This window comes from Nylanderia fulva, unplaced genomic scaffold (genome assembly GCF_048542155.1).
Source record: "Nylanderia fulva isolate GAGA-0341 unplaced genomic scaffold, ASM4854215v1 Scaffold57, whole genome shotgun sequence".
Taxonomy (NCBI): Eukaryota; Metazoa; Arthropoda; class Insecta; order Hymenoptera; family Formicidae; genus Nylanderia; species Nylanderia fulva.
The window spans coordinates 78,297-100,751 of record NW_028190665.1 but is presented as its reverse complement, the minus strand read 5'-3'; the positions used below and the strand labels follow the sequence as shown (position 1 = coordinate 100,751).

The 22,455-nt window shown below is 42.7% G+C and overlaps 1 protein-coding gene across 5 annotated transcripts in view; it reads left to right on the top strand.

The window, feature by feature from the left end:
* mam (neurogenic protein mastermind) overlaps positions 1-22,455 on the top strand; it is a 170,348-nt gene that overhangs the window by 78,866 nt on the left and 69,027 nt on the right. For 2 of the 5 annotated variants that reach the window (XM_085487540.1, XM_085487538.1), the window contains exon 1: positions 7,332-11,241. The exons of 2 other annotated variants lie outside the window; for them this stretch is intronic. In XM_085487540.1, the coding sequence (XP_085343666.1) occupies positions 11,236-11,241 (6 nt within the window). In that variant the 5' untranslated portion in view covers positions 7,332-11,235. Of the gene's footprint in view, positions 1-7,331; positions 11,242-22,455 lie in introns of those variants that run through there. One more of the 5 variants, XM_085487539.1, reaches the window with a different exon arrangement.

The window sequence follows — 22,455 nt, the reverse complement described above, 5'->3', positions numbered from 1 at the left end:
ACGCGTACAGTCGGACTTGCATATTGTCGACAATGTAATCTGTCGTGCGTTATATACGTCGCAATATTTAATATATCGATGCTAATGCGCCGCTTAAAACTCCACGTTTTTTACTTTATTTTTTACATTCTTTTTATTACCGGATAAATATTTTATATTATATTGCACTCTGATACTAAAATTTAAAAAAAATTAGACAAAAAGTCGACTCGATCAGTTTGTCTTCTGAAAAATTCATATGTACATATATAAGACTCTTATAAGAAGCGAATAATATATGTTTCTTCAGATTATGTAAAATAACTCTTTAATTTTTTGTTTCAGGTAAGTGTCATGTATTCTCGGCTAAAAAAACGTACGATACCCTTCATCTGCCACGCAAGCGTAAGTTAATAAAATTAATAAAATTAATTCACGCGTAATTTTATAAAGTTACGTCTCCGATAGCTTTGAAATCTTCTTGGTATATATCGTTTACCGAGAACGGAACTGGTTAGTTGATGACGGCTGCGTGATCCGGTTACGTAGACCCATGTCGATAGCAAAAGACTCTAGCGTTGCAGTGATATAAACAGTTCGTCGTTCACATACGCTCGTGTAAGTGTCTAAATGAAAACAAGTAGGTAGAGTGGATGTCATTCCTAAGCAGCGGCTCTCATTAGCATTTGCCTCCCAGTGCAGTTGGTCTGTTAACATATTAATTTTCAATGCTAAGTATATAGCAGGGTAATTAAGCGTCGAATTAAATTCGTGTTGTGACAAGTCCTGCTGTGAATTATTTAGAAAACAAACTTGTTAAATTTACATGTTTTTCTTATGTATATAATTTATATTCATACATGCACATATCGTTTTCAATATTTTTTAAATAATCCAGACAATCCCCGACTAACTTTTACTTCCACGTATATCAATCATCGTATTATAGTGCGCTTTTAGGTGAAAAAAAAGAACGCATCATAATTACAAAAATTTTTTCCTGCATTTCTTATTTATTCTCTCGCTTTTTTATTCTTCTCGCAGCGCTTTATTAGTGCTGCGCTCATTAGAAAATTTTATTTTCATGATATAAAAGTTTAAAATTTATGTATAAACCTTAACGGAGAGACTTGACTTTGCGTCACACGAAGACGTACTTCTTTTATTTTCAACTCGTTTCCTAATGGCCTTCTTTCTCGCGCTCCGTCCTTCTCTGATCACCAACGCGACTCTTTGTTTGCCGGAGGAATTCGCTGACGGCAGGTTTCGCTGGAATCGCGCGATTACGACGCGCACGCCTCGAGATAAATCAGAGAGCAGTGCTTACGACGAGAGGTAGCGAGATAAGGCAGAAACAGTGCAATTCGATCTTGCTCCGTCGCGGTCGGCTCATTCAAACAATTTTTCTTTCATATAAAAATATTATACGGATAAAATTCTTAATCGATGGTAAAAAAAAGATACTAGTCGAGTATAAATAAAATGAATCTTTCGAAATAGGGGTGACTTTTAGACTTGACATTTTTTCAATGCAAGATACGCAAATGGGAAAATTCGATTTGCATGTTTATATAAATAGTTAACGATTTTTTTCGGTCCCAAGCGGTACCGTTATTTATAGGCGAACACGTGTCGCGCAAGGCGTATATAGGTAACATGTCGGTAATAAATATAGATCATTTGCCCGAGAGCCGATATTTTAAAGATGGTAGTATACTAAACGATCACATCTTGCGGGCATGTAATGTTTGCACGCGCTCGCTCGCTGACGCTCTCTCTCTCTCTCTCTCTCTCTCTCTCGGATGTGCGCGTTACGATATATGTCGTGCGCAATATGCGACGTTATGCATGCAAAATTGGAATTGTTTCCTGCGATTAAATTACATGAGGCGCGGTAACGACTTAACCCGTAGTTTCTTAAATGTCACGTAACGATGCACGTGTCGCGGAGATATGTTGCACGATTCTCGTCGTATAACAAATGATAATTTGGGATAATTAATTCGGAATCTATATTTCAATTAAATAAACATTAAATAGATATGTATAATAGCTTCGTCGTACGACGCGAGATCAGAATTGAACATTAAAGTAGCACGCTTAATATACCTGATATAACAATTCTTTTTAAATTCCAATGGCAGAGATATTATTTTTTTCAATTTAGTATTGAATTTTCGATACTTAATATATACTTGAAATTCGCTTCACCTGATCATTTTCGCGGGAAAGCGATCAAAATTTTGTCGCACAACTGAATCACGACTGGAGTTTTCGGAGTTGAAGTAATGAGGATTTGTTGTGTAGTGATATCAGTCGTCAGATTGAAAGATTGTCAAGGCGCAAATGCCGCTGCACTTTTCTGGCAGTGAAATTGAGGGATGGTAAAATTGTGAAAGAAGGAAGATGGCTAGGTGTAACCCCTTCTTCCATCGTCGTCGCTTTCCTCCGGAATCTTTTGTCGCAGTTTCTTTTTCTCTCTATGCGCGCGAGAAGTACGATGCTGCAGCATCCTCGACACACTTAGTCATTTATATATATAATAGTTTTTCTTCTGCGAATAACCTGTACGTGACAACCGCGTATGTTTCTTTTCGAGTGCTTTTCAGAGATTCTATTCATCATTGAAAGCAATTATATGATATTCCAAATTTTTACTGGTCTAACTCCTTCAGAAAATTGATACTTTATTCATCGTTTTATTATTCAACCGTAAAATTTTGTAAAAAAGAATTATTACTGTCCATCGAATCAGGATTGCATTCGTGGTTCAGAGTAAATTCAGAAGGGTGAGAATTCGACAAGAGAGAGAGAGAGAGAGAGAGAAAAATGCGGAGAAAACCGTGCATAAGAAGGCAAAGAATATATCGAGAGGAAAAAAGAGAGGAAAAGAGGGTGGATTTCACAAATCGGCGAGAGAGACGGCATCGACCTCGCAACCAACTCATCGCCTTTGTCCCTTTTCTTGTTCGCGATCTGTATCTCTTTTCCTCTCCTCCCCAGCGTTCTTTTTCCACTCTGCACTATTCTCCGCGTCTCGTACGAGCAAAATGGAAACACGGTGAAAAGTATCATGCATGCGTAAAAAAGAATAGAGAAAGGACGAAACCTTCCTTCTTCCCCGCTTTGCTCTCGTTGTTTCCGAGAGAGAGAGAGAGAGAGAGAGAGAGAGAGAGAGAGAGAGAGAGAGAGAGAGAGAGAGAGAGAGGATGGCTCTGCCGATCCGAAAATATACTCGATGGAGCGTAGCACCGGAAGTAACGCGAGAGAAGCTAGGTGCACGCTATGAAAATTACATTTGTATCCCGCGGACGTTTTATCCCATCGGCGACGGAGGCAAAAATCAGAGCCGAATTTTTGATAACGCGCTGACAGATTTCGAAGAGAGAAGCGCTCTGACAGGAAGGAACGTGTGATCCAATCAAGTTTTTGACGTTTCCATTGACTTTCTGTACACAGACAAATATCCATGCCGCTTCCGCTGCAACAGCTGCAGCAGAAAGTCTAGCGCTTCTATAGTGCATTCGTTAGATGTGGCGGATTAAATTAGATTAAAAAAGCGAGAGAGACATTTTTTTCTGCATCTCTAGTTCACGAATCGAGAGTTGCCGAGCATGCGCGATCGATTACAAAACACAAAGCGTCGCGTTCTCATTATACTGGCTTTCTTATTACGCCATACGTTATACATCCACGATTCTTGACGAAGAAACGCCCGCTCGCTACATATATTATTTTCGGTTTCCAGCGCGCCCCTGGCATACGCATTTGCTTATCTTTATTGTAGCCGCGAATCGGGTCGTATTTTTACAGTTGGCCTTCAGCCGTTCGCGGCTCGTATATCTGTAACGTAAACATCGATAGCCGGAGCCGCGCTCGCGCGGCGTCGTCGTCATAAATGTTTACAATCGACCTTCGATCATATAACGCGGCTCGTTTACTTCGCGGCCGCCGTTCGGCACGTATCGCGCTCGTCGATGTTGCGCGAATTACTTCGAGGAAGGAGCTTGCCCGACGTAGCAACGGAGGAAGATGATCGCGGTGGTTTCGTCGCGAGTCGCGGACTCTTCAGTCTCCAGAAAGAGAGAGAGAGAGAGAGAAAGAGAGCGCACGCACATTTTGCCTCGAGATTCAACGAAAGCCGATGCGACGTCTTCTCTTATCTCGAAAGATCATCTTACGGTAACAGAGGTTACATTACGTCGCAGTGTTCTTCGTTTTTCACCAACGCTGGCGACACGATTTCGTCCGCTTGCTGGAGAGACGACGAAATGGAATTGCAGCAGCCGTTTGTTTCGAAAGCGCCCGCGTGACTCTGGCTTCGAAATATTATGATTTTTCTAGTCGAAGATTTGTGGGTGTCCATTATATACCATTGCTATGTATTTTTTGTGGCAAAATTCGGGAAACTAGACTTTATTGCGAATCGTATATCATCAATCTTGAGCTGTGTTCTCACTGCAACGAGCAACTTTTTGTTGATGGTCCGTGTTTTTTAAAAAAGTTGTTGCTGAAAGTTTCATAAGCTGCGTCCTCACTGTAGCAAAAACGAGCAACTTTTTGTCGATGTTCCATGTTTCTTAAAAAAATTGCTCGTTGCTGCTCCAGGCTCGAGAATATGGCTTTACAGACGCATTCGAGGAAAGTATTAAAAGAGATCGAAGCATAAACTTTGCGATGGGAGAGAGAATGGTCAGCGGCGTAGGTGGGCATCGCTTTACTGCGAGAGATCGCCTTTATGGCGCCGCGCGTTAGACTTTTAATTAAAAGCCTCGACGTCCTCCGCGCGTCTATAACCGCATGGTATTATCGTCACGTTCCTGCGGGACGTTTGCGTGCCATCCAGCAATTTTACTTCTCATTTACGGAGAAGTATATACCATGACAGCAGCAGCAGCAGCGGCACTCGCAATCGCGAGTAATAATATCCGCATCGCAATTACTCGCTCCGTCATTCAGCGCCTTGCATCCTGCGGTACACCTCGTCGTTTAATTATCTATTGACAAATAATCGCCTTTCTATCGGTTACATTAGCATAAAGTGGCCGCGTAGCCGTAATCGCGCGTGTCGCGGTTAATCACGCGCGCGCGTTGCGCAATTGGAAGTTTATCTCTCCAGCAACGAGACGCGCGCAGGCGAAAACTCAGCATCTCGACACTAGGTGTCTCAATGGTGCTTCAACCCTCTGATAAGAGACCGGCCATAAGGGGACCACTTTTCATCGGTGGCATTAATTGTAAATTTGAACAATTGAATCTTTATGGAAGATGTTTACCATATGGATGACAGTTATAGAGAGATATATGTTAATGGTATAAATTAGTCCAACATCAATTACATTTATATACAAATCACGAACGTTTCTGTCCTTTTTTGGACTCTTCAGCGCGTTAATTCCGATGTATTAACTTAGGAACTCAATAATTAAATCATATAACTTAAGATCGATATAAAGAACTAAAAATAATTATCTTCTCGAGTTAATATACATATAAAAGGCAATAAGAGCTAATTAAGTTTTTTCATTAATATTTATTTGTGGAAAAAGATTTATAACATAAAATATTAGGCAGAAATAAATTCGAACGTTTCGGTTGTCTTTTTCAACCTTCTTCAGCGCATCATTTAAAATTAAAGATTAATAGAAGTTAACAATCAATTATTCATAACTGTCAATATAAAAAAACTATACAGAAACACAGTTATTCGCATAAAACTACGTTAAGCTATTTTTTTAAAAAAACCAAATCAACGCATTTTTAAAGCATGAGCATTTTTATATATTCTATTCCTCGAATCGTCATTCTATGTAATTGTCGCGAAACAGATCTCTCGCTAATTGTTCGGTTAGGAGGTCGGTTGCGAATCTCGATAACAGCAATTGTTAATATGTCTATAAAATCATTGTATACGAAAAATTAACATCGAAAGATAAGTAAATTAATAAAAATAGACTTACAATTAAATTTTTATCTCTCAGAGAGACGACCACACAACGGAGAAAATAGTTAGTTGTTTATGTATTTTCTCGAGTTAACCCGCAAATACATAATAATATCAGATATATAGATATTAGTTTCTCTGTCGTAGGGTTTTGACACTTGTTGGCCAGACTCTTCTTAGATGGTCTCTATTCAACGTAGCGTTGCCGTGCTGTATATCTCTTCTCGTTCTTATTTCGTCGGATACAAGAGAGAGCCACTGGCTAATTCACGACGTGTGCGTCGTCATCGCGAAACGTCGGATGAGCGCCACTGGGACGGATTTGTAGTAAGTGTAAGCAGAGCGGTACAGATGCGTCCTCGCCGCACTCGAGCGCTCTTGCTGGCGCGCGCGTCCGCGCCCGCCGATCCCCCGCTCGAGAATCCCGGCGTACTGCGAAGCCGCGCGCGATGACGCAACGGCCAAGTGGAGGAGGTTGTCGGATGGAAGTATATACATACGGCCGACGCGACGTGTCGCGCGAATGCGCCTGTGTGTAAAGGCTCCGGCGCGACCGGGAGGCCTTTAAGTCGCTCTTGCGACTACGTCGTTTTCCATTCCTCTTTTTTCTTCTCAACTTTTCCAGTTCTCTCCCTTGAGAATTTCTCTTAAAGACGATGTCGCCTTGATATCGATTAAATATCTATCTTTAGATTCCTTCGAAATTGAATGTCAAATAATAAATCCCTTTGATAAGCATTGCTACGAAGAACCTGAAGAGGATGAATTTTAATTTTGAATCACTGCTTGGAGGGCTCGTTTAATAGTATATCGTGTATCAAGTGCGGAAAGTTGACAATTGGTCCGCCGTTGACATTGCGACCACCTCACACGAGTGAACAATTGTCAATCCGCACGTGATACACAAACTATTTTGTATTACAAGTGCAGGTAAAGTGGCTTTGTGCGCGAGGTGGCCGATCGCACGGCGCCATCTTGCGGCGGCACGGTGCGGGAATAGCCGTGTTCAAAGTCATTGTCCACGGCTTCAGCCGTGGGCAATAGCTTTGAACGCGGTTTATTCACTCACCGCGTCGCCGCTAGATGGCGGCGTGGGAAATCGGCCGCTTTCAGCACAGAAAACACGCACACAAAGTGCCACTTTGCCTGCACGTGTAATACAAAAAAATTGTCCTACAACATGACGAGGAAATGGTCGCTTATTAAGGGCACGATAATGACACAAGTTGAGTGATTAAAACGCAGTGCCCACCGATTATTTCGCAGCGATATACACCGGTCGTACGCAGTTACGGTACACCCACGGTAGTCTGAACGGGGAGGCAGAGTTCATCGGGGTGAAGGGACGAGGACGGAGGGAGGGGTCTATAAGGTTCGTTCTAGAAGTCGCAGTGTCGGGCTGCAGATGAGAACGAGTCAGGCGCGGCGCGGCACGGCCGAGTCTCCGTGTCGGAGTGCCTCGAATCGGTCTCTCCGAGAGAGGAGACGAGCCGAGTCGAGCACGACCGAACAGAGCCGACAAACGCGTCTCTCGCGTGAGAGTATAGCCCAGGGCCTGCCAGCGGTCGGTGCGCGACGCACGTAGTCAGTGGCTGACGACTTCTCGGGGCGTCAGGTTCTCTGCTCTAAGGGGGGGTTGCCGTCGTTCCGCGTCTCCTGGCTGCACCACGTGCGTACACGGAACGCTCCGTAACGGACGCGGAAGCCGACGAAACGCATCGCGAGATGCAACCCTGTACTCGATCACGCGGAAGGGTTCATAGCGAAATTTATATATCGAAACGAGAATATTTGGAAATAGCGTGTACCAGTTTTCACCGACTGGAGAGTGAGCACTCGTTGATTGTAACCTGTTTGGATAGCGAAACGGACCTCTGATGTTTTATCGATATTTGGTATCGTCGATAAAACTGCACTTTGACGAGGTGTGTGATTTTTCCCTTAAACATTTGGGTATATGTAAAACATGAACGAGGGCAGAGTATTATTCGACGCGGCAAGATTCGCAAACAAGTCGCGATGTTAGAATGTTTCAATTTGTCACGATAACTCGACCATGTACTTATCGTTACCGGGACTTTCGTTAGCAACTCTTATCGACGAGCTACGAGAATAACCTGACCGTGCGCAACGTAAATATTATGAATGCACGGATCGCTCAATCGAGCAAATCGATTTCGAATTATCATGCCGGCACGTCGTGGCCGACGCAGTGGCGTTGCGATCGTATGACAGATTTAGATGACACGCGCGGGAAACTCGGAAACGAAGTCCTCCCGAGTAGCGGAACGAAAGTGAAATTTTCGAGCAACGAGAATAATCGTCGATCGCGAGATGACGAATCCCGAAGAGAGAACAATCTGACCGAGGAGAAGACAAGGACATTTCTTGAAAAGGAGGACGTGAAGAAACGAGAGGATTGCCTGAAGGAAAAAAGGGAGATAAAGACAGGAAGGAAGAATCGTCGATCGCGAGATATATAAATAACGAGACCGAAGAAGAGGAAAGAATCTGGAGAAGACAGCAAAGACAACGTTTCTCGAAGAGGGTCCGAAAAACGTAGGGGGCAAAAGGACGTGAAACGAGAAGATTGACTGGAAGAAAAGGGGGAGGAAGAAAGAGCGCGGTAGAAGAAAACGCGGAGAGGGGGAGGGAGATATACAGATTTCTGGGCACGCGCACTCCACCTGCTAGCGTGTAGTGGCACGCGCCATACTCGCCTCCTCCCTGCCACCCCCGGTCGGCGCACCCTTCTCTTTCCTCGCCCACCCCATCTCTCTCCCTCTCGCGCGCGCGCGCCCTCCTGGCCCTACCCCCCCTCTCCCGCCGGAATCCCCTCCCGGGTTCCTCTCTCACGCGTGCCGCGGCCACCAAGAGGCCGGGACGCAATCGCGGGAGTCAATCGCTCGCGGTCTTCGACAGGGCGAGCACCCAAGGTCCTTGCACTCCTCCACTGCGCTCTTTCTCAGTGATTTCGCTTTGATTTTGCAAAACGTTCGCCAAGTTTCTCTCTCTCTCTCTCTCTATTTCTCTTTCTTTCTTCTTCTCGAGCGCTAACCATTCGGCGAACGGAATTCTTTCCTCTTACCTGTGCGAGCTTTTTCTCCTTCCTCGCGCCGGTTTCGCACGTGTAGCACCGTCATAATCGAGACGGAGTAGTCTGCGAGCGACGTTATTCGGCCGGTATCCTCTCGCTTCGGCATTCGTGCCGCGATTCGCGAGTGGACGAGTGCTCCTTGACGGATTACACGAGAGTCGTCAACCGATGTTTGCGTATGAAAGAATCCGGTCGCCTACCTCCGTCTCATCCTCCTTCTGCTGTGCGTCTGCTGCGAGGGAGGAGACGCGCGCGATCTCTTTACTGTAAGCCGAGCGAGCAAAGGGGCAACGGGGAGAAGGACGACGACGACGACGACGACGACGACAACGACGACGACGACGAGGAGGAGGACGGCAACGACGTGCCACGAGGAAAATACAAACGGGACGACAGTGCGCGCGAGTTGTTGTCGGGACGACGAAAGGCGGGAAAGAAGAAGGCGCGCGAGAAGAAGGCAGGAAACGAGCGGGGCCTCCACGATATAGAGGGGGAAGAGCGACGCGTGCTTAAACGCGTCGTGTTTCTCCCATCGTCGAGAGACGAAAATAGTCTCGCGAGGCTAAGGTAGGCGCGAACACCGACGACGAAGGAGAAGAGGGAGGCAAGAATGCGAGGCCGATATAACAGTTCGTCGCGTTTCGCGCCGCGCGACGACCGGTGATTGAGATCAACGACGAATTTCTATCAACGGTTAATTAGTGAGAGAAAACTTACGTGTGGATCGTCGGTGTGTTCCGCTATACCGTGACGGTACGGTGGTGGCGGCGGCGGCTTTCGTCCCCTCCGGGGGAGTCGCGAGTCGACGTCGAGTTGACGTGTGCGAGCGATCAGCTGATCGCCGGAGCGCGCTAAAAGCCCGCACGCGTCACGTCGTGCGAGAATCCGCGCCGCGTATTCCGCGTCGCGCCGTTCGGAAAACCACCTGTTGACGATTTACGAGGGAAAATCGAAGCGCGCGGACGGACGCGCCTCGTTGTCGCGATTTTCTTTCTCGACGGTCGTTCCCACGCTTGTTCGTGGAGACCGAAAAAAGAGACACCACGTTGCGACACGGGGGAGATCGCTTTCTGGAACGAAATCGGAGCGATAGCGCAAGCGTCGATCTTCTTCGCAGATACGTGTCGTCGTTGCAAGGACGAGCATTGAAATTCGTCTTTTTGCGACATCGTTTTTTTTTTTTTCCGAAAAGTTATTAAAGCGCGAGACTGCGTCGCGCACGTTGCAAGACTAGACGCTTTAAGCAATCGCGTCGTGTCAATTGCTTTTCACGCAGCCGGTGTGTTATCGTCGATACGTATTTGTCGCTGTCGAACAAAGTCGCCGACTCTGTGTAAGAACTCGAGTGCAGAGGTCAGGGAATAGCTAGCGGACGATATTATACACACGCAAGAACCACGTCGAAAGAAGTGCAGTGTTCTCTCTCGATGAGACAGGATCGCGGTGACTCGCGAGCGAGGAAGCGATAAACCGAAAAGTATTTTCTTCGAGAGACGCATGTGAACAAAATAACGTCGATACATTAGTGTTTACATCGACAAGGTGATAGCTAGTCAAATTGTTAGATGGGCATTATATATATATATATATATATATATATATACATATATATATATATATATATACACATTTGACGGACGATCGATAGGTAATTGACGCCACGGACGGAAGGTTCGAGTGACATTCAGCGGCAGCGAGTGCACCGACATTAATTAAGTAAAGCGGCGCTCTCCGAGTGCAGTTTATCGCGCTTTTTTCCGCGGTTCAAGAGTGGCGTTTAGCTGTCGTTCCGACACCATCGAGCTAACGGTACAATCGAATCGAACGCAAGTGTATTTATTTGCGCGGACGTTTTCCTCGCGAACGACGTTGACTTCTTAGCAGCCGTTCGCGGCATTTTATGCGATTGTTCCAAACATTTAGTAACGGAGAGTGAACGTTGCGGGAGGGAGAGCAGAACGGTATCGTTGTAAATGAGTGAAAGAAAGATGACATTCAAGTTTCGTTGATATCTACGAGCGTCACGAAAAAGTGTCTCGACCAAGCGTTTCGAACGTAGAATCTGCTGCGTCGGTGACATCGCACGGAGAACGCAGAATCTGGAGGGGCATGGTAGACCCCCCTCAACCAGGGCCTCATCAGGCCCGGGTGGCCTCTCTATGAAAAGAAATCTTCCTTCTATCACGTCGCTCGTGCCACATTAAGACTACCTGGAATGATGGTATGTGTTTGCCTCCGCTTTTTATTTCATTGAAATTTATTGCAAATGTGTAGAACTAAAATTATCTACATATTTCGAGAAATAAATAAGAATGTGTAATTATGGTGCGGCCGTCTTTTACGTCGATCTTCATTTTTTTCTCTTGGAATTTATCCTGAGAATTTTATAAGAATTTATCTGATTTATAATTTACCACAATAAAAAATATTAATATGTACAAAATACATTTTCAAATTAATCGAACATATATACAATATAATCGAACTAGTTGAACAAAGGCCTTTTTTTGACAATTAATTTATTATTGAAAAATCATACTGCGGAACGTTTCGAACATTTACTTGTGTCATCTTCAGCCGCTAATCCTTACGAAATATTTAAAAAATAACATGAAAATGTGTGTAATTATTAGTCATGACAATTAAAAACACAATTCGTGTACATGTCGTTCGATATATAAAAATATTATTCACTCATGTCAAAGCATGGGTATAACGATCCTATCGAGGTATTACTTAAAAGTAAATAATACCTCGATAGGGTAGTTATACCCATGCTTTGACATAAGTGAATAATATTTTTATATATCGAACGACATGTACACGAATTGTGTTTTTAATTGTCATGACTAATAATTGATTTGTCGAGTTATGTACGTATTTAAGGAGTTATTACATACATTTTCATGTTATTTTTTAAGTAATTTCGGAAGGATTAGCGGCTGAAGATGACATAAGTAAATGTTCGAAACGTTCCGCAGTATGATTTTTCAATAATAAATTAATTGTCAAAAAATTTGCTCGAAAAAAAGGCCTTTGTTCAACTATTTCGATTATATATATTATTATTATTCGAGCCGATCTTTTTTTGCATTATATAATTGTCATTTTAATCGAACATATTTTATATCTTATTGTGGTTAATGAATAATTTTTCAAGTTGTCCCACGATTACCATGATTTTCAGGGTAAATTCTAAAAGAAAATTCTCTCTTCGTGTATTTATGACAGAAGATTTAAGATATAAAAATTTGCGATATTTCGTATTCTTGCGTTTCGCGTTTCGTTTGTCTTGTCCGCCTTTCGCTCTCGCAGAACCGGAAACTGCTGACCGTCGTAACTGTATTACGCACCGTATACAGAAGAGAGGCCCCCGCTGTCCATATTGAAATCGCGCCTTGTGTCTCTCGGAGCATAACACAGGTGCATCCGTACCGTAAGTTTGCATTGCAACACCGCGCGCGATTTTCCCCTCCTCTTAGTTGAATGACGAGAGAGAGAGAGAGGAACAGACGTTCGTTGTTAGGTATATATATATATATATATATATATTCATCGCTGTAACATTGCTACTTTGAAATTAGCTCCGACACTCGAGAGTTCTCCATCGAGTACGTCACGTTTTCGTTTACGCATCGCGCTCGATTACTTTTATTGCCTCGCTTACTTAATTGATTCATAATAGCGAGCAGGAGAATGGAATCGAATCGAATCTGAAAAATTCCCGCGAATTCCGGAGAAAGTGCTGAGACGATGGGAGATCGATCGTTTTCCTAACGATCGAGAGAGTTGAAGCGAACTAAGTCGAAACGAATAAAAATGTTTCCATTTCGTTTACCCGTTGTGGCTATAAATGTCAACTTTGATTTTTGTCGCTTGTGTATTTTCTGATTTTTATTCCGCCGAGATAATTGAAACTTCTCTTTATGAAGCTTGCATTTAATTAAGATAATTATTTTGTAACGTCGCGCAAAAATTACCGCGTATTACTATTACAATTAGCCTAAATAAACACTGAAAGAAAAATTATATTAGCTGCTATAGCTAAATTTTAGGTGCCCCACATTACACCTGAAATTTAGTTACTATTGTATATATTTCAGTTCTTTCTATACACAGAGAGAATTTTCTCTTAAAATTCACCCTGAAAATCATGATAATCGTGGGACAATACCTATCACAATAAGATGTAAAGTATGTTCGATTAAATTGTATGTACATATATTAATATTTTTATTGCGGTAAATATTAATCAGACTAACTCTTGTAAAATTCTTTCAATACCATGTCCCACGATTACCATGATTTTCAGGGTAAATTCTAAGAGAAAATTTTCTTTGTGTAACTATAATATTTTCAACGGGAACTATAATTTAACGGGAATTCCCTAAACTATAGCTTAAAGTTACCATACCTAAAATTGATCTATGGTTATTAATATTTTTTGCACAGAGGATTAAAAAAAGTATCGTCTTCAATTAGCCAAAGTAAAAAAATGAAGCGCGTTTTTTTTCGCAATGTAAGATATCTCAACGAAGTAACGAGACGGCCGGATGTTTGCGATATCGCAAATTTGATAACATCGCGCGAGGCGAACTAACGCGCGGGTCTTCCTTGCGCGATGACAAGAGAGAGAGAGATAGCTAATTTCGTTTGTCGCCTGGTTAAGCATCGCGTTGTTGATTCTCGCTCGCGGGAACGCCCCGCGGGAGAGCTGCATGCGCACACGTAGAGGACAATAGATTGACCGCCGTGTTGTATCTAACGGCATTCTGGCGGTCGGACGACCGATAATAGGGGCATCCCATTGCGCGGACATTCCGCGTGCGCGCGCGCTCTCTCTCTCTTCCCCTGATGCACCGGTTCCGTTGCACTAATGACCGGTTCGCGATCCGGGGCGTTAGTCGACAGAATCGGCGAGTTGTACCTTACCGTTTCGACGTCCTCGAGTTTTTCCATGTAGCCTTCCGTCGTCGCTTCCTCGGTGATTTGTTTCTCTCGCCGACGACCTTCGTCAGTACAGACGTTGTGTATCATAGTTTGGAAATATTGACAATATTGACATGCTTAAAGGCAAGTTTAAGGGCTAGATTATAAGAAGGAAGGCTTTCCGTATATAAGAACGGAAATTTATCGACGTTCGCGAGTTGTATCATGTTATATTAATTTTATATTGGTTTAATAATTCATATTACTACGTGCTCGAACTTTGCGAATGCTAATTGAATTCCGAGTAAAAACGCAACGTGAAAATCTCCTCGGCGCATTCCGTTATCTTCCGCGTTTCACCGACGAGTCAAAATTAGTCTAGCGATATTAACGTAACTGTGCTTTCAGCGTTGCTTTGCTGGGTTCTAGTTCATAACCGCATTATCTGCGTAAAACTAGCTCTTTTAGTAGCCAATCTCTATACTACAATTTAATGTTCATTAAGAGAGATCTCTCATACTTGTATTATTTTTTGAAATATTTTATCGTCTGCATTATCACGTTCCTGACATCGATCGAGATGTACAAGGTTGCTTACAGCGTCAATCATCGATAGAGCGAGATCCGTCGAAAAAAGAAAATAATATAGATTTAATCAAATATTAATTTCTATAGCAAAAGTCGCATCGCGTTTATTTTTACGTCACGCGTGCATCCAAAATATGCGTCACACATTGCTCCAAAAATATAGAGTTCAATATTGTTTCAATATTCAATCAATATCGGAAAATCAATGAATTTTCGAGTCAAGAAAAAAATCCCTATTTTGTCACGCGAATTAGCGGCGAGAAGTTAAATTTGCGGGCGAAATGGGTGGGGATAGTTTCCAGTTTACGCGTAGTGACGCGGCATCCTGGCGGTTTTCTGGCGTGTCATAACAGGGGATTAAGCCTCTCGCACGGACGGACGGTCGGCTCATGGCTGCAGTGTCGGAATTATTTATACCACTTGATTACGCGCCGAGTCGCGCCGAAGCGACCAGCGGAAACAAACGAGCCGGCGGAGATGGAACGCGGAGAGCGAGCGAGGAGAAGAAGAGGCCTTTTCTCTACCGTTCTCTGTTGTCGCGCGACGTCTTTGTGGATCTCGCTCCATCGGCGATCAATGCCGCGTGCATGTGCAGTGTTGCACGTACATGTACGTTCATACATACACGCTCGCTTCGTTATCGGCGATGTCAGGAGCGCGATAACGAGGACGACAATTCGCGTAATGACATTGAGGAAAGTCGGTGGATATCTGTCGACTCGAGAGCATCGGAGACGAATTTCGGGTTATCTTCTTGGCATCTTCAGATTTCATCGAGATTATAATTGAATTAGATGTGCGTTAAAAAATTTGTAAGAAGATTTATACATTGTAACGTCGAATACTTTCCAACTAAGTTCAATTAAATTAACTGCTCGTTATATTTCGAATCGAAGGAGAGGAAAGACGGTCGAAGTGGAATCTTTATACCTTACAGCGAAAATAGATCGTATTGCCAAACAAGCAACGGATTCGCCGGTTAACCGCGATAAATTTACTTTGGCGACGAGTGGATGCTTTGGAGTCGAAATCACGTCCGAAGATCATCGCCGCGATATTATCGATATTATTACGCCTTCGGTTTGCGCAGAATCGCGCACTTCTGTTAATCAATTTTCGATTCTGATTATAACGTCCAATCGTGTGCCTTTCTGCGATCGATTTTGGACGATTCGGTACGAGGTCCCTGCCGATTTGCGTCAACCGTCACGGTACGATCGCGACCGATTTGTCTTGATTCCACGTGCGCGCGTTTTCGGGAAGAAGAGCGTGTCTTTGAAATTCTCGATTTGGACCACAAAAATACTCGCTCGATGACCTTGGCTATACTTTAAACGGGAATCCGATGTTTTGCGGCGCTCTCTCTCTCTCTGCAATTCTGTCGATAGTCTTCTGTGGGTGTCCGTAAAAGATATATTTAGCCCGCGCATCGAAGAAATGAAGATGAGGTCGATGTGGCGGCGAGAAGAGAAAAGAGAGAGAGAGGAGCCATCCGAAATAATCATGATTCGTGACTCGCGCGCATTAATGCTATCGCGACGGATATGCATTCACGCCAGTATTATTCGCGGCTCTCTTTCTTCTTCTTTCGCGCAAACGTATTCTTTTTTCCCCGTTCCTCGACAGTCGCGTTGTTTTAGTCTCGTCTTCCTTCGCTTTTTTTTTATCTATATGCATTTTTTGTACTTTTTTTTTATCACTGTTTCGTATCATTGTTCTTCTACGGATTCTATACCTATTTACGAAATATTATACAGATTATTAAAAACCTTAGCTTTTCTGTTTTCACATCTGGAGGAGTCATAGGATGCACAAATTATTAATCTAAAAATTACTTATTTGCCTTGATATTTTGTTGTAGAACAAGTAGCATTAATTTTTTTAATATACACAGAGAGAATTTTCTTTTAAAAATCTACCCTGAAAATCATGGTAATCAATGGTGAGACAATATATGGTATTGGAAGAATTTTATAAGAGTTCTCTGATTAATATTTACCACAATAAAAAATATGAATGAGTACATAGTAAAATTAATCGAACATATGTTTAATATTTTATCGTGGTAGATATTAATGTAGCTTTAATCCCTCCCTTCTTTCGTCGCGAAATGATAGAAAAGGGAAATTCGCGCACAGTTTACGACGCGATAAACCTTCGCGTTTCTCAATTAATTTCCAGCGTGACGAAAAGTCGTTCCGGCCATGAATTCTCGCACGCCCATGTCCAGAAATACTGGCCGCACATTTCTGGTTTTCGGTTTTCTGGACTTTGGCCACATCGCCGCTCGCTCTAGTCGCTCTCGTCTGGGAACGGAAAGATATTTCGAGAAAAGAAGCGAGAGAGGAGAAAGAAGCGATCCGCACCTCCTTGACGGCTTTCGCGATAGCTCCCACTTTTACGGAGATCGAGCGAATTCATTATTCGCGCACGTCTCCGGCGCATCTCTCTCGTTCATGCATCATCGCCGTACGCTTATTTATACAGAACGCCTGGGAATTATCACTCTTCTGCTTTGAATCTTTCTCGCACTCGATCGGACTCTCTTGGAATGTTTACCGGAATTTGTTATTTAATGAAAATTTAATCGCATAGAGATATCGAGTGGTAATATTGACGAAATTATTTTTCAAAGGGAATATATTAGGTCGACAAAATAAGAGATGTTTTTGAAAAAACTAATCAAGAATACACGGTCAGAATTTTCTCTTAGAATTTACCATGAAAATCATGGTAATCAATGGTGGAACAATATGGTATTGGAAGAATTTTATAAGAGTTTCTTTGATTAATATTTACCACAGTGACAAGTATGTATGTACCTACATAGTAAAATTAATCGAACATATTTTTAATATCTTATCGTGGTAGATATTAATATTTTTATGGTAAATATTAATCAGAGAAACTCTAATAAAATTCTTTCAATACCATATTGTTCCACGATTACCATTATTTTTTTTGTAAATTATAAGAGAAAACTCTCTCTGTGCAGATTCAATTTTAAAATAATGGAATGTAAATAATTTCTCAATTTTTTTTGTCTCGATAAATTTATTGTGACTGAAAAATGTGCAAACACTTAAAGCAAAATTGGTAAAAGATTTAATTCTTACGCTTTTAAGATTTGAACTTGTTAAAATAACGACGACTATAATTTCGTTACGCGAAAGCGCCAAAATAGAGAGAAAACGTAATCAATATTTTAACGCTACGCGCGGTCTCGATCTTGCGGGCCGCTAGACGCGATATCTCGATTCGCGTGCGGGCGTTAAAGCGGCAGCTCGTCTTTAAATCAAATCGAAAGCGGCCGTGATGCGATGCGCATCACTGGCGTGGCTGTGTTGCGAAAGCGCGGAGTCGTAAAGACGCATTATTGGCTCTCTTTCTCTCTCCGTGCCGCTCGTTCCGTCTCCTCTTTCTCTCCCCTTCGTGAACCCGTAGGTGACGAGGGGATGCGATAGAAACGGGTTGCGAGGGTGCGGGTTTGCGAGTGCCGAGAACGAGGTGGAAGAGGTGGTTGCTGGTGGAGAAAGAGGAGAAGGTGGAGAAACTCGTTCTCATAGTGAGGGACTCGGCAAGCAGGTTCGCCTTTCCTTCTCGCCAGGACTTGAGCACCGAGAGTAGAAGGAAGATGAGAGAGAGAGAGAGAAGGGGCGAAAGAGGGTTATACGGTTCAGAGCAAGGGGTAGAGAAAGAGCAAGAGAGAGAGAGAGAGGAAGAGAGAAAGAGAAAGGGCGGGAAGAGGGTCGTCGAGCTTACGGAGGGTGGAGGACGCGTAAAACCTCCGGCCACAGATCGATAGGAAGGTCGGAGGTGTGTCGTGTCTGTTAGACTTTGGCCTGAACTCGCGCGCGTTCGGCTATGTATACCGCGTGTATCGCTCGCGCATTGTCGCTTGCCCTTCGCGGGAATTCATTCGGCACGAGGGAGAGATCCGTTTGCGAATTCGCGACTCGTCGATCCTTTCCTCGGACCGCTACCTGGCGATTCTTCAAGACGCGATAACAGTCGCGACGTGATTCTGTCCGACAGATCTCGTCTTGCTTAACGCGAGGACTTTGTCCTGATCCGCTATTGATTTCTTTGAGAGAATTGATTTTCAAACATTTTTAAATTATGTAGATTTGTGATCGAAAGAAATTTTCAAAACGAAAAGAATACGGGGGACATAGGGAAGAATTATTATATATGAACAGTCTTTATAAGATATTGTAGAAAATAAATGTTTATACGATCGTGAATTGCTTGAAATACCTAGATAAGTTTCAAAATCGATATTCGAGCTTGCGACTTGGATTGTTTGCGTCATCGTAAGACAATAATAATTATAGGTACACACGTACTATTGTCTGGTCGAGTTATAGTCCTTAGTACGGCTTCCGTAATACTTAATCGATAATATCGTATCGCCAGGTATATTCCTGCATTTCTTTCCCGACCACCCCGATGCGGATTAAAGCGGCGTCACCTACATTCCGTATAATAATAAATCGAACACGAAAAAAAATCTAGACTCCATTACTCTCGTGTACAGAAAATATTCATTTCCATTCGTGATTTTACTCTTCGTTTTCCTGTTACGAAATCGCTCCGTGAGCGATTAGCATTAACATTCGTCCAATCTATGAGTCCCTATTTTTTTTCTGGATCTACTTTTGCATTTCCGCGTTATCGCTCCATTATTTTTACGCTGTAAAAATGCCGCTCCCTCTTCAGCGTAGCTTTAATCTTCATCTCCGATCAAGTGCCACGCATGATCTCTCGAGAGACCGGGCTGGTGCATTACAAATGGTAATACGGAGGATTCCGTAACGAGCTGTATCGGGAACGACGCCGTAACGGAGAACGGCTGTAAATCATACACACTGCTGTCCGTACTCTTTTGCAATTAAATCGCAACTCGCGCGCGCCCATTTTGAGCGAAGGGAAACGTATCACCCGCGAGGGCAGCTGTAAATCACGGAGAGTTAATAAAGCTCCGCGTGGTGCCTCGATGCGCTTCCTCGTTCCGCGGAGAGGCACCTTCGCTTTGACGGTGAGAAAATTCGATGGGATCTGCGAGATCGACTTGCTGAATTATTGCCGAATCTGTCGATATCGAAAAGACGGATTAAAACGTACTTCGAAAAAGGAGATACGAGCGATATAACTGTAGACATCCTCGTAGGTGGCATTTCGCAATAAATGGTACCAGCTTCGTGTTTATGACGTGTAATTACTGTGCAGAAACGCGCGCGTGAATTTCATATAGCTATATTAAAATCTCTTATCAGCATATTGCATTTTTATTTTATGTATTCTACTATTTTTCGAAATATCAGTCGACGAGTGTTTCAAGAAACAGCAAATTTAATATTTTGAGATATATAATTCAATGAGGGATACAAATGATAAGTACGTCGTGTTTCTACATAATCAAACCTCATCATCATTTTCAATCTTTCTTCTTTCAAAGCGTCCTTCGGAGCTCCAAACACATGAAAATCAGAGAGAATAAAGTCAAGCTGTATGGGGGATGCTGTAAGATAAGGAAACGGTATCATTCTTGATTGAAGCCACAATCAAAAACATTTTTTCTAATGACATGAAAGAGTTGAGAAGTATATTCAAAAGGAGGATAATGATATAATGACATGTCATTTGTATATCTCTAATTGTATTATATATGGATAATATATCCCGAAATTTACTTTTCGAGACGGCTTTAAGTACGGTAAGACACTTTTTGTCTCGGCTAGAGAGACGAGACGACAGTCGAGTCGTCGTGGGGCTCCTACATATCGATCGTTTCGAAAACTTTTCACTAGGCGTGCGACAAAGACTTTAAAGACAACTCTCGCGCCAGGGAAGTTGGTTCTCGCGGGTAAAGTTTACCGAGATCGAGTCGATGATTCCACCCTCTTTTACGTCCGATCATCCCCTCCACTTTTTCCATCTTGCGCGCGTCAATTTGAACGCACCCTCTAAGAGGTTGATGCGCAATTGTAAACGTTCCTCTTTCAACGACGAGCGAAAATCAGTCGCGGAGGGCGAAGGAGGTCGAAGGGATCGATATCTCGCGGCAACGCGTCCCAAAAGTCGATGCCCTATACACTCGGTTCGACTCTTCGTTGGTATTCGCGCGTTGACGGATCGTATACAGGGTGTCGCAATGAGCTTGCGTGGGCATCGCCTCCGATTCTTTCCGGGAAAGCGACTGCTACCGTACCTTTGCTAGCGGACAAAGTATATCGAAACTATGTCACGTGACATAGCGTAAGTGAGTGTAGGCGACCCGCCGTTGAATTAAACATTGGCAAACTTCCGGAAAGATAGTTGCGTGAATATGTTGATAATACCGACGTTGAATAAGTAAAGCGTACATATAGTATATAGTGTAGAATCGGTTAAATTGTCTCTGCCTTACCGTAATAAAACTGTGCTCGACGTTGCGGAGCTGCAGAAATTGTTTCGCGATGCTGCCATTTTACTTTTCGAAGCCTAAAAGAGCAGAAGATCGTTTGTCGAAGGTAGTCAATCTCTTTCTAAATGGAAAATTATCGCGAAATAATTTATATTCTAATATTGTGTATATAAAGTGGAAGGTTGCTTTCTGCGCTTTTCCACACTGCGATTTTCACAGGAAATGTCTCGTCGCCGACACTGTTTTTAATCAAGCGCTTCTGCTTTACCACGGAATAGCAAGTATGAATAAAGGATCATCGTGAATAATTAAGCACCCTTCTTCCCTCGTGGGTGCACGCTTATAACGCGAATCAAACGCTTCGATGAAAAGTTTAACGTTCGAAGGGAAACGCTCGTCGGCGAATTATCGATGAAACAAATGTTGCAAATAGCAGAGATCGCAAACGTTCAAATAGTGCTGTTTTGGTTCAGCTTAATGACGCATCTAGTTATGCTTCGAATATTTCGTTTCATAGTAATTAGCTCCAAAAATGCACAACAAAATTAATTCATCGATCGATATTTTTGTACTTTAAACATAGAATCTACGTTTATGCGCAACTCGGGTTTGACGAAGAATTATATACGGTCGTGATTATGCAACTTTCCCATACACTCTTTTTGTCACTGCTGAACAAAAGATGTGAAATAAAAAAACTGTTAATCTCGGCTCAAATTATTGTGTTACAATAAAAATAAAATCTCGACGGCAATCGGAGCCTGTGCGGATGACATGCACAAAATTAATAAATTAAAATGAGATCTCAAGTCAAACTCATTTATTAAATTCTAAACGTTTCGACCCACTTCGGGTCTTCTTCAGTAGCTGCAAAATACAAAGAAACAAAAAAAAATAAAAGATAATCGGTACAATCAGAAAATTATAAAACTCGTATACATACAATCCGCAAATAAATTAAATATCATTCTCCTCCCTATTCGAACCGTCCGGCCGTCGGAGTGTCTCCCTAACGGTGACCATCGTCAGGAAGGAAGCAGAGCAGTGACTCCCTTACCAACACTAATCAACATAGTATAAATTAAACATGTAAGATCCCCAAGAATTATAAATTAAAAACCGGGAAGAACACTCACCCCGACAGCAAAAACAGAGAGAAGACGATGCTACACGTGACACATCACTTTAACGACTGTGCGGTATTCTACCTCGACACAGTCGATACATATATACGCAAAAAAAAAAAAACAAATATAAAAATAAAATATGAAAATAAAAATAAAAACAACTAATACTTATCGGCACTCATGTCAAAGGTCTAACGAAAAAATCCGGTTATGTATAATCACAAAGCTAGATTTTGGTAAATTTTTCAATTAACAGATCAAAATTCTCGTTTAATTTGTCGGTGTCGCTATGTAAATTTAAACTATTCTTCTGACGCTTTATGTGGATCATTTCGGATATCAAACGTTTACCTAAAAAAGGCTCCTCGTCCAAGACTTTTACATC